Source organism: Candida tropicalis (genome assembly GCF_000006335.3).
Source record: "Candida tropicalis MYA-3404 genomic scaffold supercont3.3, whole genome shotgun sequence".
In the NCBI taxonomy this organism is placed as follows: Eukaryota; Fungi; Ascomycota; class Pichiomycetes; order Serinales; family Debaryomycetaceae; genus Candida; species Candida tropicalis.
In genome coordinates, this window is record NW_003020055.1 from 889430 (window position 1) to 904714 (window position 15285).

A 15285-nucleotide genomic window follows, 5' to 3' on the forward strand; every position below is an offset into this window, starting at 1 on the left:
GGGAATACAAATTTGGCCTGAGAATATATCACCACATGCAGGAGAATAAAACCGTTGAGAAATAGACGAGAAACACATACAACATTAACAATAGAATAATTTGAATTTTTATTACATCTACAACAAACTATTTAACAAGTATAACAAGTAGAACAAAGAAACAGATACACGTCTGTGTTTAGCTTCTTTCTCCTTTTCTCTCTTATTTTTATATTTTAATAATACAACAAAACAATAAAAACTACTTAATAATGAATAGAATAAAAAATAAAAGATTAATTAAAATCCTACGCGATTAGTTATCAAAGTAATCAGCCATTTCTTGGTCCAATTCTTCAATAGTCTTCTTCTTTTGCTTTGGCTTTGATTTTGGTTTGTTTTGCTTTTTAGCAGGTCCAGCCTTCTTCTTGTTAAGAGCAGCTTTAGCAGCAGCAACTTTTTTGGCACCAGCATTCTTTGGTGCTGCAGCAGGAGCGTTTGGAGCAATTCTAGCAGATAATGGTTTTTTACTGGTGTCAATAACCAATTCTAATTTCAATTTAGCAGCACCTCCATCGATGGAAGCATTGTTGTATTTTTCAACAGCAGTACTAGCAAACTTGCTGGATTTGAAAATAACAGTAGCAAAACCTTTGAATTGACCTTTTTCGTTGTAACTTAAGGCAACGGTTTGAACACCTCCAATAGCTTGTTGGAAAAATTCCTTTAAAATAATTAAATGTTAGTCATGGTTATTCTATATATATCGTGAATTGAATTGGATTGAATAGGAAGAAAGTAAAGACAGGATGAAACTTCGAAGAATCAAACAAACAAAAAAATGGAAGGATATCATGAATAATGCACAATAGTATATTGAAATACGATAAGTTGATAGACAAATTGGCTAGGGCGGTAAAAATCTCAGTATGATCTTGTAGGATGAATCAGACCTAGTGATAACTTTACCCATTGTTTTATATTTTTTTGGTGTGAATTTGGAATACTCGTGTAACAAACACAAAGAAATGAATCCGATATTGTGTGCCCAAAACAATACGGGTTTTATAAGAAAAACAAAAACTTCCAAGAAGGTTACTCACAAAATTAATTGGAATAATCATTCTACCTTTAATAGTTGAGATTCCAAAAACAGTCAAAAAAAAAGCCAAGCCAAACGCCAAACTGAATGCAAATAAATGAGCAGTTTGTTTTGTCAAATCATCTTATAATTAAGGTGAGGATGTCACAATAATTGGTGCATTATTAATCATTAAACCAGCTAATGATGAAATAAATAAGATAGTCGTGAATAAAAGCTATTATATTAGCACAATTTGCACGGTAGCATTCTCTTATCAGTTGCAATCAATCCTTCACATTTTTTATAAGTTTACTTGATTATTCTTTTAAAACTAAAAATAAAAAATCAGATCCTTGTTATACTCTTTATTCCATCTATTGATCTCTCTTCCATATTCATTCCTTTGAGATCAGAAAAAACATACCTTAATGTTTTCGTGTTTTAAATCTCTAGGTAAACCAGAAACATTAACTTTAGTAGCATAAGACAAATCAAAAGCAGGGGTTGGAGCAGCAGCAGCAGCAGGTTTCTTGTTGGATTTAACAATATTTTTTTTGTTATTTGAACCACCAAGTTTCTTACCAACACGGTTTTGGTTGCCACCTTTGGCGCCAACTTTAGCACCTGGTCTTCTTGATTTAAATGTTTTTCTACTTGAAGAAATGATATCGTCTAAGGATTTATCTAATGAGGCAGACATTGTATAGTTGAATACTTTGTGTTTGTTGTAGTTGTTGTAAACAGTAGGCAGAAGTTTTTGTTCTTAAAGAAAAAGAAAAAGAAAAAAAAAAAGTGAAAATGATGATGAAAAAAAAAGTTGTTGAGAATTTTCTCTTTTCTGGACTTTTTTTTTTAGCCAATTTTAGTAACAGAGGGGGAAAAAAATAACTCGCAAATGGCTGGTCATCATCGCCTTGGTTGGTTGTAAAATTACGTGCACTAACGACGACGAACACGTATCACTTAAGCAAAAAAAAAAAAAATAATCACCGATAACACAAATGTTACACGTGTCTCTAGTCACGTGAATATTTGATATTTGCTTCTGGGATTTTAGTTACTACACGACCAATTTATATTTGGTTGTAAATTGTTGGTTATTGTCGTCATCTATTTAAATGGTCGACTTTCTCTATTTTTTTATGTGTTTTTGTTGTTACTTCTTTATAAAAGGACATTCCTTATTTCTCTTAAATTTGTAGTTACTTTGTTTTATAAATGCATATTACTGTTTTACTTTGAATTCTATAGTTAGGGTCGGTAGTACAATTAACAAAGCGTTAACAAATCCTAGGAAAATAAAACATTAACTGTCAATCTTACTAATTTCAGGTTTAATACTCTGCAAGATGTTTCAATATGGCATTCCTTAATAATGACTTTGGTTAACCATTTTGGTAAGGCTCAATGAGATATATACCCAAGTCCAAATGAATGAAAATTAGATTTCAGCCCCTTGCTTATCGAGATAAACGGATATCTGTACGATTATTCGGATAACAGCGGAGCTTTAGAAGGACAGTATTGAAGATAACAATCTAGTAAAAAATGAACAATATGATAAATAATTCTAAATGCGGCTTATTTTTCTTTTCTCTCATAACTGATAACAGCTCCTTTTTATTGAATAGCATACGTCATATGGTTTTTAATCGATCTATCGGTTTAAAAGATATAAGGATTCTGAAGAAAACGATACTAACCAATCAAATTTAACATTTTATGGATTACTTAACAAGAACAATGGTTCAATGAAATGTCAAAAAAAAGAAAAAAATTGCGCTGAAATTTCCCTCCACTCCGATCTCTCCATCAACATGGGGAATTCTATTGAAATAACTTTACAATTTAAAATTAAACAATAAGGACGTATTATTATTTCAAATAACCTTGCTCTGTAATAAAACTGGATGATAAATCCACCACAGTAATTGTTGTTTAGACACCCTGTATTACCTTCTCCACAACGCGCGAAAAAAAAAAAAAAAAAAAAAGATACAAAATAGTATAACAATGAACTATTTTTCGTACGGCGTTCTGAGCTATAATGAAGGATTACCGGAAGTCATTATTATTTTACCCTTTTGGTTCTCTATTACCAATAATCAAGGTTATATATTTGAGTTCATAAAAGCAAAACCATTCTGCTAAGAGTCCAAAACCCTTGATTGTGGATTGTATAAGATATGGGACAAAAGAAAACCCGATAGAATACGGTCAAATTTCGAAAGGCAATTTTGCAAGACAAAAGGAGGAGAAAGACACAGTTGATAAATAACGAATGTGTCAAGTGAGGTGAAAAAAATTGTGGAGTTGCTGAGATGAAATTATCCATCAATGTGTACTTACTAATATTTCAATTTGCTATAATTAAATTCAAATGTAGAGGTAGATTCATTAAAGTTTAGGTATGAGTGGTAAAGAAGAACTCATTCTTGAAAAAAAAAAGTGATCCCATATCATCCGTTGTTTGTTTGCTTATCTTATATCGGACTTACCTCGCTTTCTATAGCTTTTTTGAAATGTGATTAGAGTGTTTGACTTCAATTACAATGTTATCTCTCTATCTATCTGGTTAACCCCCCCGTATTTTTTTTGTTCTGAAGTGCACGTAACCTATCTTGTTTATCAGGCATTTCTTATTTCCTCTATTGCTAGCAACAAGTACAAACAAAAGTTTAAAAAAAAATAGTCCAACTTACAAATTTGTGAGATATTATTATTAAATGATTATGCAGCTAAGCCAAAAACTAAATTGTTCAAGCAAATCATCAGTCAAATCGTGATCCCATTTTCTTTTTGGTTCTTTTCTTTTTGTTAGTCTAGTCGGATAATGAGACACATCTGATGCATTTCCTATGTGAGTGATTTCCAAGAAAAAAAAATTTTCCACTTTGACTCAATTTTTCCGCTGAAAACGCAATACCACAAGATATCTTCCAATAGAAAGTGGGGGGACAAATGATCTGTCACTCTCTCTCTGGCGCTTAACTCAGAGGCTTTAGACGATTTAACCTTTTGAGTTAAATCATAAAAGTACTAGAAATCGAATAAAACGTACAAGAAGGTGAATGTTTAATACTTTAAATGGTTCCGTTTTTTTAATGAAGTATAACAAGAAATCATTTTTCATCTCCTATTTCATTGGACCTAGGTAAAAAAAAATAAAAAAACAAAGCATTTAAGCCATCATAGTCACCCACCACCACCACCACCACCACCACAATTTGTATAATCCATCCGTCGGAATAAAATTACTAGTGGGTATTTAAACCCGAGTTGTTTGTACTGCATGTAACTGATTTCATACGGCACCAATTTTTTTTGAATTTCGCAATATTTTTTTTTTTTTTGTAGACCCGGAAAATAACTTACAGTTAGAGGTGCATGAATTGATAAGAAAACAAAAAAAAAGCTAGTTCCACAGAAGACAACAATTTTTTAGATGCAATTATTTGATCAAATGACAAATCCTGTTATTGTGTTCCAATTTCAAGTTCTGTTCTGTTCTTTTCTTTGAATTTTTTATTTCCTAACCTACATATAATTAAGCATATCTCCTCTTCAAGAAAGAAAAATTTTTTTTATTTTAAAAAAAAAAAGAACAGAAAAATAACTCACCAGTAATATTCATTTTTTTTTCTATTGATTGTATTTTATATTATCTTTTTTTTTTTGCATTCATTATTTGTATTTTATTTGAACCTTTCAGTTTAAGGTCTTTTTTTTTTGTATTTGAATTGTCATTTCCTAGACAAACGAGTTGGATACTATTTGTATAAGAAGATATCATTTTCTAGGAGAAACACAATCATTTAACGCGGAGAACAATAACAACAAGAAGATTCAACAACCATGTCTGTATTAACACTTGGTTTAATTCACCATAATCAACCACTGGTGAGTTTGTATACATTATCGTCGAATCCATATAAACGATATGAACCATTTACAACTACAAGACTTGGGCTTTTCAAATTCCATGTCGTTAGATTTTTACAACGATTAATTTATGGAACCAAGCGATATCAAGAATTATTTCCACCTATTGATAAAATACAAAAAATCACCAATACTAAACAACAAACTATATTCCCAGTTAATTGTGCTGCTGATGATTTAGATTTGGGATTTGGTGAATCTGATCAAATTGAACTTTTTAATAACCATCATGGACATCACGAGAATCACCATTCACATTCACTTCCACAAAAACAACAACCACATCACCACCACCATCAACAACACCTTGAATTACCTACTTTTGATGAATTTTTAATTCCTTCTGTTCAAACCCATACACATTTCCATCATCATCAACTTCCTACTTATGACGAAGATGTTATTCAACCAGTTACCATGATTAGCTCACAACACCACCACCACCAACAACAACAACAACAACAACAACAACAACAACCAGTTCAACTTACACTTCCTGGACCAACTACTAACACTGTTGATAGAACTCCACAATTGTTGACCACAAACTTTTATGATTACTTTAATGATTTCATTACTCAGAATAAAGAAGAAGTATCTACTGTCTCATCAGAATCTTATATCAGTCCATTAGATGATGAAATACTTGGGGGTATAATTCCACTTCTGCAAAGTGATAATAATGAAACACCAATACAAAGACTTCTTTCTACTTCTTCTTCAGATTCTTATCATCCATCATTTGAACATGATGATCAACAACTTTCTACTTCATGTACATCTTCAAACTCTTCTATTCATCAACATTTTCACGAACATTGTTTTCATAATGAAGAAGAAGAAGAAGGAAAACTACCTATTAAACCAGTTGAAGAAATCAAATTAAAAATTGAACCAACTGATGACCAACCACGTCAAAGAAAAAGAAAACTTGAATCTTCTTCAGAATCATCACCATCATCTCCTTGTTCAAATCCACTTTCCAGAACTACAACTAATTCATCATCTTCACAAAAATCATCCACTTCAGTATCAACTACCAGTAGCACAACAACAACGACAACAAAGAGATTATCCAAGAAGAAAAGAAATGAACCACCAAAGGAAACAACAACCGTAACCACAACAACTATCACCAATAATATTCAAGTCAAGAAAACCACAACAACTACAGTTGATGGAGTTACTACAAGTTTATTTTTCTGTCCACATCCAGATTGTAATAGTGTTTTTAAGGTTAAGGGTTATTTAACTCGTCATCTTAAAAAGCACAATGCAAATAAAACATTTATTTGTCCATTTTATGGTCAAGATTCAAAATGTCATCCAAGTGGAGGATTTAGTCGTCGTGATACTTTTAAAACACATTTAAAAGCATTACATTTTGTTTATCCAGCAGGTACTAAATCACTGGAAAGAAATTTTAAATCTGGTAGATGTGGTGGATGTTTTTTGTTTTTTGATAATAATGCCGATTGGTTACAAAATCATATTGAAGCGGGTCTTTGTACTGGAGTTGTAAATTATCGTGAATCTTTAAATAGTTTGTTAGATTAGATTAGATATCTATGTTTTTTTATTCTTATTACCAATAATCGATATTCAATAAAATGTGCGTGTATTATGTTACAAAAAGAGCATTGAGTGTTGACGATAGGAGATTGACCAGGGAGAGCAGTAAAGAAAAAAAAAAAAAAAAGCAAATCAACACTTTCTTTTTGAAGAACTTAAGGGTATATCATTATCAAGAAAATGATAGGGCTGGAAGGGGATCCTTGTCTTGCACCTTAGCTGTATTTTATATGGATTGCCACACTGTAGTAACTAAAAATGTATTACTATCTAGCATCATTCAAATTTATATATTCTGTTAATGTATATTTTCGATAGTTTTTGAGATAATTCATTGATTTGTAGAACACTAATATCTCTGATGTATCAAAGAATTTGAAATATTCCCTTAATAAGTTATGCATAAGCTGTTTGCAATAGTCTACTATGAAGATATCTATATAAGGGATGTTTAGTGTAGATAACTTGTCAACACTACACTTTGATGATCATATTTTTTTTTAGCTTGTAGAGTTTTACTCCTTGTTTATTTTTTAATTCAATTTTCGATTGAAAATATGAACAAAAATTTCATCAAACACCAAACACCCACCTGAACCTATGATATCTCATAGTTATCATCGACATACTCATATTACCTCGATTTCAACCAATCATGTCCAGAATAGTTATATATTTATTGATATATTAATAGTCACCGTTGTTGATTTCCTAATATGGTAATTATACGCGTTGACAACAAGTATTTTTTTTATTTATTCACCTAGAATACACGACAATAGAATTTTCAACCCCACATAATTTAAAGAAATTTTTTCTTTCTCTTCTTCCTCTCTTGGTTTTTTTTTTTTTTTTTCTCTTTTCCCTGTTGTTGATTTAACCCGCATGTGAGAAATCCATCAAAACCGAGGAACTTGTTCTATAAAAACATCAAACTTTAAAAACACGACGCGAGTTATACATAAGTGGTAAAATATCATATTATATTATATATAAATATTCATTCCTTCTGATTTGTTATTCTTGTTCGCTTTCTCGAAGTTTCAACAAAAAGATAGAGCTTTTCTTTTTTTTTAGTTGATCGTTTTTTTTTTTTTTGATTTATTCTTTTTGAGTTTAATTATTTATTAATGTCCAATCAAGAAATTGCCCATGCTGTTTCAGGAGCAGTTGGTGGAGCATTAGCTCTTGGGATCACTTATCCTTTAATTACGTTATCAACCATAGCTCAAACCGCAGCTAAAAAGAAAGAGGAGCAAGAAAAGAATAAACCTGAGTTAAAACCAACTGTTAGTTTAACAACTTTAGAAAAAATTCATTATGCAATTGTTAATAATCCTGCTTATTTAGCAGCTAAAGAAATTATACAAGAGAAAGGAATTTTTGGTTTATATGCTGGATTAGAAAGTGCATTATATGGTATCACTTTAACGAATTTCATCTATTATTATTTTTATGAATTAACATCAAATGTATTTATTAAAGCAAATGGAAATAAACGTAAAGGATTAAGTACTATTCAATCGATAATAACTGGTGCAATTGCTGGTGCATTTACATGTGTTGGATCAAATCCATTCTGGGTAGCAAATACAAGAATGATGACCCAAAAGAAGAAACAAGAAGGTAAAGAAGATCAAGATAAACCAACATCAAATTCTACATTTAAAGCATTGGTTGACATTGTTGAAAATGATGGATTTGGAGCTTTATTTGCTGGTGTATTACCAGCTTTGGTATTGGTTGTTAATCCAATTATTCAATATACTATATTTGAACAAATTAAGAATGTGATCATTGCTAAAGGTGGTGCTAAATCATTTACTGCAGCTAAAGCATTTTTCATTGGTGCTTTTGGTAAATTGATTGCCACCTCTTTAACTTATCCATATATTACATTGAAATCCAGAATGCATATTAAGAAGAAGGGTTTGAAAGGTGTTGATGAAGAAGAACAATTATCGATGATTCAAGAAATAAGAAAGATTATTAAAGAAGAAGGTTTAGAAGGTTTATATGCTGGATTAGCTGTTAAAGTAACTCAATCTATTGCAACTGCTGCTTTCTTGTTTTATTTCAAAGAAGAATTATTCAGTGGAAGTGTTAAATTGATTGAAGTTTTAAGAGCTTTGAGTTTCAGAAAAGGACTCAAATCCCCAGTTGTTCAAGTTTAGAAAATGTGAGTACGTAGACTGTATAAGTAGAATTTACACTAGATGTGAAACAAACAGTTTATGAATTGGTTGTTCAAAAAAAAAATTCTTTTTGCAGTAGTTGCAACAATAGTAGGTAATCGGAAGTCTAGAGCGAAATCAAATAACCATCGGATTACAAAAATATCCGTATCACAAATTGGAAACGGAATGGTTCTTCCGTATTATTCAACACAAATTGATCCGAATCAACGTGTGTATATGAATATATTCCTGAATGCATCTACAAGCCTCCTTACAAAAAAAAAAATATAAAATAAAAAGCTAAAAATAAAAAATCAAGTCCACACGTCATGCTAACATTGCAGAAGATCTACTTCAGTTTACACTGAAAAACAACGAGGGCGTTGAAATAAATATTAGGTATTGTGGGAGATCATCTCATATCTTTTTGTTGTTGTTGTTGTTGATGTTTCAGCTCGATGACATTTCACATTACGAATCAGTTAAATCTTGTCATTTTCTTGGGGACTGAAACATTCATGCAAGATGATGATATAACACATAACACAATCTTTTCCCTCCAAGATTTTTATTTTGCAACCTCATACCACCAATAAAATGAACAGAAGATGAAGAATAGAAAGAATAGGAAGGACAAAACAAAGTGATGATAGTTAACTCCGAAGCAGTAAAACACGCACGGCCAAATAAAAAAAATTACAACTCAAAGGACTAGACTAGACAAGACTTTAGTTTTAGGCGGCTACAGGTTTTAGTTTGTACAGATTATACAATTGAGATACTGGAGTGGACCAATACGAAGAACATTCCAACAGCCATATATTCTATTGGTTCCACAAGTCTTTGAAGAAAAATGTGAAACACACAAAGGAAGACTTTGAAAGCAATGTATAATGAATAATTGGTTTAGGAAATGGACAAGGAAAATCTTGGAAACGGTTGTTGAAATACGAGAAATTTTCTTTTCTTTTTTTTACCCTTTCGTTCTTTCTTTCTCACTGGGAATTGCGCTGCAATATTTTTTTCATTTATTATTTTTCTCAGAATCTTTTCAATTCCCGAGAAGAGGTAATTTCATATTCTTTATTGCAATAAGATACTACATAATAATACAGTAGTGAACGTATTGAATATGCTTTCGATTTAAATAGTAATAATAATAGAAACGAGATCTTGTGATTACTAATGCTTTATTTTTGTTGGTGGCTCGTATTAATCTCATAATGCATTCTGTACTTTGCTGTTGTGATATTTTATACAATTGTTGATACAGTAGAAACCGTGTATGCATGTTTTATTTTTAGCAGCACCATGAATTGAACCCAAAGAGGAATAATAAAAAATTCACTTGCGCTATTAATAAACAAATGCAATTCCTTCGCTTAGCTATTGTATAGAGAAATGAATTCCAAAAGAAAGAAAGATTATAAACAACACTAGAAAGTGCAAAGTTTCATAACCGGATGTCAATAACAAGTAGACGATGTCACATAACCGTGGAGAGAAATAAAAAAAAATACCAACCAATGAAGAGGTGTCAATTAAGGTAGATTTAGTAACCCATTCACGTTAAGCACTTAACAACGCAAACAAATGAACAAATAAATAAATGTTAAACAAAAATAAAAAAGTCTGCTGAAAAAAATGACAATGGTTACAGTAACTCGGCATTCAGTACGATGGGTTTTGAATGAAAAAGGTCCTATTTTTTTGATATCATGAGGCACGTATCTGTTTGATTTCTTCTTTGTTTCTATTGTAATCAGTACAGCTTTAACTCCATGTTGTGAGCCTTGGGCATTACCAGAAGGAGAAGGAGGAAGAATCATAAAAATAATTTATATTTCTATTGTTTCGAATTCCTCTCAACAACTAAGCCAACAAGTTAAGTATAAAATAAAACCCACACGAAGTTATACTTTGATACCCACTGGCTATTTATTATAAATTTGAATTATGTATGTATTGTTCACATGGATTCCCAATATCAAATCAAGTTCATGTAAAATGCATAGTTCGGGATTGTTCGGTCTCTCTTGTTGTTGCACAAAAGTGAATGAAAACGCTGGAGACACTCATCGGGGGTACTCTTCCAAAACATTCTTCTTATTCTTCTGATTCTCACATATACTGCATCAACATAATTAGTTAGTACTGCAAGTTACATTGCATTACATATAAGAGCAGTTACTGGAGGAAGAAAGGGAGGGAGGGATAAAGCATAAATGGATAAAGAATAATGGATTAATAATTCTTTCTTCAGCTGATAGCAAAGTACCCCTTTTTTTTTTAAACTTTGTCAAAGTATATAGTGTAATATGAAGACACACTTTTAAAAAACAAATGTAACAAGACAAGACAAGAAATAAATTAGAATCAAAGTATTGAAGAAATGAATTATTATCAAGACAAAGTGTAGAGCTGAACCTACTAGCCAGTTGGCCCAGTTAAACCAATTGTAAGGGAAAAATTGCCTTGCGCCTTTACCCGTGCATTTTGTTTGTTCTCATTTCCTTTGTAGCGACAGAAGTATTTGTACATGGAAACAAGCCACAAAAAATTTAGATCAGCTAATATAACGTCGGAAAGCCAATAACTTGTTAATTGCCTATTCATAAAAAAAAGTTTACAGAACATGAAGAAAGAGCCCATGTCACCACTGCTATTGTTCTTTTGTCCCGTCAAACATAAAACCGGTTTCAATAAACAAATTCGTACTAAAATCGACAATAATCGGGACATTTAATACCTTGAGAGAGTGGAGTAATAACGGGAACAAGAAGAAGGAACAACAAAAGCCTATGTCTATTGTTAGAAGAAAATTTCTTTTTTTAGTGAACTCCTAAAACAAATTTAAGCCACTTATAGTCTTCTTCTTCTTCTTCTTCTTCTTCTCTATTACTACATTAACAATTTCTATAAATATACTGACCTTGGGGCACTACTTTGTTGATATTTTATTTTGAATTATTTGGTAAAGTTTCACTCGTGTTTATGAAAAGTGGTTACTTCTTCATGCTTTATCAATCTTGAAATAAATTCCAGAAAGAAAACTTGAAATAAACAATCATTTTTGTTTTAATAGAAAACCAAAACCAAAATCAAAACCAAAAGCAAGAGCAAAGGAAAGGAAAAATTGAAATTATAAAAGGAAGAAAAAAAATAAAAAATAGAAAACAAAAAAAGTGCTACTTACGGTACAAACAAAAAAAATTTATAATTCAGTTTTCATTTCATTCTCTTCTTCTTCAAAGACAACTTTCTTTTTTTATTTTTAGTATTATTATTAGTAACCAGACATCACCAATTATCACCATCACATTAACATATTCCACTCCTTTTAGTACCACCACTACCATCCCTTGAACTCACTTATGTCAACCATCTCCAATCAATCTCAACCACGAAGGGTTGCAAGACGTGCTTGTCTATCGTGTCGAGAGAAAAAAATAAAATGTGACGGAGAACCAATGATAACTGTCACTGGTGCTGATGGAACTAATAAAATAATCCCGGAAAGAACTAGAACTTGCTCCAATTGTCGTTTTTTAGATATAGAATGTGTCTTTGTTCAAAGTAATAGAGGTGGGAAAAGAAAGAAACGAGATCCCGACAGTACAGATTTAGATCCCGACATAAAAAAATCAAAATCATTACATTTAAACCAATATGATCACGAACAATCACAAGCATCTCCACCGGCACAACAGCAACAAAATAACGATGTATCATCATCAGCAGAAAGACTCAGTTCCTATATTTCAGATGGGAAAATACCCAAAAAACTACCTTCTCCTGTATTTAGTCAAGCAACATTGGATTATCAAAGACTGGACCCTTATAAGCAAAACCAATTCCCAAGATCTGTTTCTTCATTTTCAAGTCTACTGGGACCTTCTGGAACTTTATTACAGCTTCCGAATCGTGCATTTTCGGAGAGATCAAACTCAATAAACTACTCTGGCCTTCCTCCTTTCCCACCACAACATTTAGGCTCATCCAATTCAATAGGACATTTGCCTAGTATTACTCAAACTTCTCCTCATCAACAACCACACCCCCCTCCACCACCAAAACCACATTCAGGATCCAATAATTCTCATCATAGTCCTCATCTACCTCATCCTCCTCCTCCTCCAACAACGTCCCTGCATCATAGTATGGAAGAACCCCCACGAGGACCACCCCCTCCATTACCTCCACATTTACTTCATCATTATTATGGATATCCACCTCCACCTCCTCCACCACATATGCATCATCCACCAGGATTTGGGTTCCCACCACCACCGCCGCCTCCAGGAATAGCTGGTGGACCACACCCTCCACCACCTCCAGGACAACCATATCATTATGGTCCTCCACCTCAGGGTCCTCCACCACATATGAACCATCAATATGAGCGTCATCATAGTCATCACCATCACCATCACCATCAGCATCTTCGCAATCATCTGGGAAGTCATAGAAGCCATTCTAAGAATCATTCGACGTACGATAATGAATCAAGTAGAAGCAGAGGACCCCCACTGCCACTGCCTCCAAGTAATCTATCCAGATCTTCCCTGTCATCATCGTTGTCGAATCCTAATGATGTAAGTATGGCAGGATCATCCGTGAAAATTTCTAACGCACCTCAAAAACCAATTTACATGGAAACTCCACTGGTAAAATTACCACCACCTCCACCAAATGAAAAGAAACTAACATTAGATGCGCCATTCACAGATGAACAATTAGCTAAATATGACTTGCCACCATGGGAGGTATTGAATAAAGTGTTCAACTATTATTATATTTATAACCATCCTGGTCATCAATTGTTTCCTGGGAAATCCATCTTTATTAAAAATTTAGCATTGGTTACCGATGCTTCTATTATTCATGCAATAATTGCAACTACATGCTTGATCGTTTCCAAAACGGAACCTTCTCTTGGATTAGTTGGTGATGAATTGTATTGGTTGAACAAAATGCATAAATATTGGGATAATTTAAATGATATGGGCATACTATGCTGTTACAAACTAATGAGTAAATGTACCTCAATCCGATTCAACGTCAAGAAAATTAATGATCTTAACATCAAGCTTTGGGAAACCGTCAACAATAATCAATATGTTGAGATATATAAACAAAAACGATTTGAATTTCAAGAGTCAAGAACAACGCCTACATTTGGAACTAAAAGACAGAATTTCGAACGTGAAATGATTTTAAAAATCATTTGGAGTTTTTATATTAATAATATCATCTTGTTGCGGTTTCATCAAGGTAGACCATATTATAAGTTATCATCTATATTAGATGGCTTCAAATTCGATTATGAAAGGGACCTTTATTCTAATAATATCTTGTTACCTATGGGGGATACTGATTACATATCATTAAAATTAGTCAATAACAGAAGTAATTGGAGTCAATTATACGAGAAAAATACTGTACCATCAGATAGTACGAGTTTAATATTGGCAGCTAAATCATTTGAACATTCTTTATCAAAGTTATCCAACGAGGATTTAAAGTTGAAGGATTTGATTCAACCGGAACAATCTACAATTGAATTCAAAAAGAAAATCAAAAATTTGTACAGTAAAGTTTTGGAAGATAAGAAATTAGTGGTGATTAACATGTCGTACTGGTTTTCGAATATTATATTATGCATGGGTGATATTCTTGAGTTTAATTATTTCCTACAAGATGTCATGGTATTTAAAATGTGCAAATATGATTTTAATGCCAACAATGATTCAAACGATTCTAATCATAATGCTACTAATGATCCATGGGCTACTAGTGGAGTTGGTGTATTACAAAATCCATTAATCAGTAGTGAGATTTCAACTCTGGAAGGGCTCACTGATAAACTCCAAGAATTATCTACTGAACAATGGAAATGTCTTTTACAAATAATTAAATCCATTCATGAATATGTCGACTTTCTCAAATTGGTGCCCCTGTCTGAATATGAAAAAGATTTTTTGGTAGTAGTTGGTCCTACCGCGCTAGATGATTATTCCAATGACGCGGTCCAGTCAACGAAAACATTTAGAGATGTGATTGATAATTCGTCGGATTGGTGGGATACTCCTGAACTCCAATCAACAGTCAAACAAGCATGGACTAAAATGCCAGTTTATGTATTATCATTTACTGCCGGGATCTTGTCCTTGGCTTATAGTTTAGCCGTGTTGACGAAATATCTCAAGATTCATAAATCGGGCTCAAATGAACTAGTTGTTGAATTTATTGAAATCAGTCTAAAGAAACATATTCCAGAGATCAAATTTGAAACCAAGGAAGATGAATTGGTTCTTGAATTATTTAATCAATCATCTATATTGAGTCAATTATCTACATTATGTGAATTTGTTAAATTCAAATTGAATTATAGCAATGAAGAAATCATGACTGCTACCACACAAAGATTAAACAAACTAAATCAAAATCTTGATGATATTCTAGTTAATAAAGTTTAGAACGATGTATAGTGTATCTATAGACTATACTGCTATAATTATGTATTATTAT

The 15285-nt window shown here is 32.3% G+C and overlaps 4 protein-coding genes across 4 annotated transcripts; 3 read left to right on the forward strand and 1 right to left on the reverse strand. All coding sequences in view use genetic code 12, as the record gives it.

The window, feature by feature from the left end:
* Positions 1–295: 295 nt before the first annotated feature.
* CTRG_02478 (RNA-binding protein) lies at positions 296–1763 on the reverse strand (the record flags this gene model as incomplete). The annotated part of the gene is made up of 2 exons (XM_002548135.1): positions 296–703; positions 1488–1763. 2 exons carry the CDS (start codon positions 1761–1763, stop codon positions 296–298), a joined length of 684 nt encoding a protein of 227 aa, XP_002548181.1.
* A 3155-nt stretch (positions 1764–4918) lies between these two features.
* STP1 (Stp1p) lies at positions 4919–6562 on the forward strand (the record flags this gene model as incomplete). Its single annotated transcript, XM_002548136.1, has 1 exon — positions 4919–6562. The coding sequence occupies one exon, from the start codon at positions 4919–4921 to the stop codon at positions 6560–6562; it is 1644 nt and encodes a 547-aa protein (XP_002548182.1).
* Positions 6563–7707: 1145 nt separating this feature from the next.
* Positions 7708–8751, forward strand: CTRG_02480 (uncharacterized protein; the record flags this gene model as incomplete). Its single annotated transcript, XM_002548137.1, has 1 exon — positions 7708–8751. The coding sequence occupies one exon, from the start codon at positions 7708–7710 to the stop codon at positions 8749–8751; it is 1044 nt and encodes a 347-aa protein (XP_002548183.1).
* A 3377-nt stretch (positions 8752–12128) lies between these two features.
* On the forward strand, positions 12129–15233 carry ZCF31 (Zcf31p; the record flags this gene model as incomplete). Its single annotated transcript, XM_002548138.1, has 1 exon — positions 12129–15233. One exon carries the CDS (start codon positions 12129–12131, stop codon positions 15231–15233), a length of 3105 nt encoding a protein of 1034 aa, XP_002548184.1.
* Between the last annotated feature and the right edge of the window lie 52 nt (positions 15234–15285).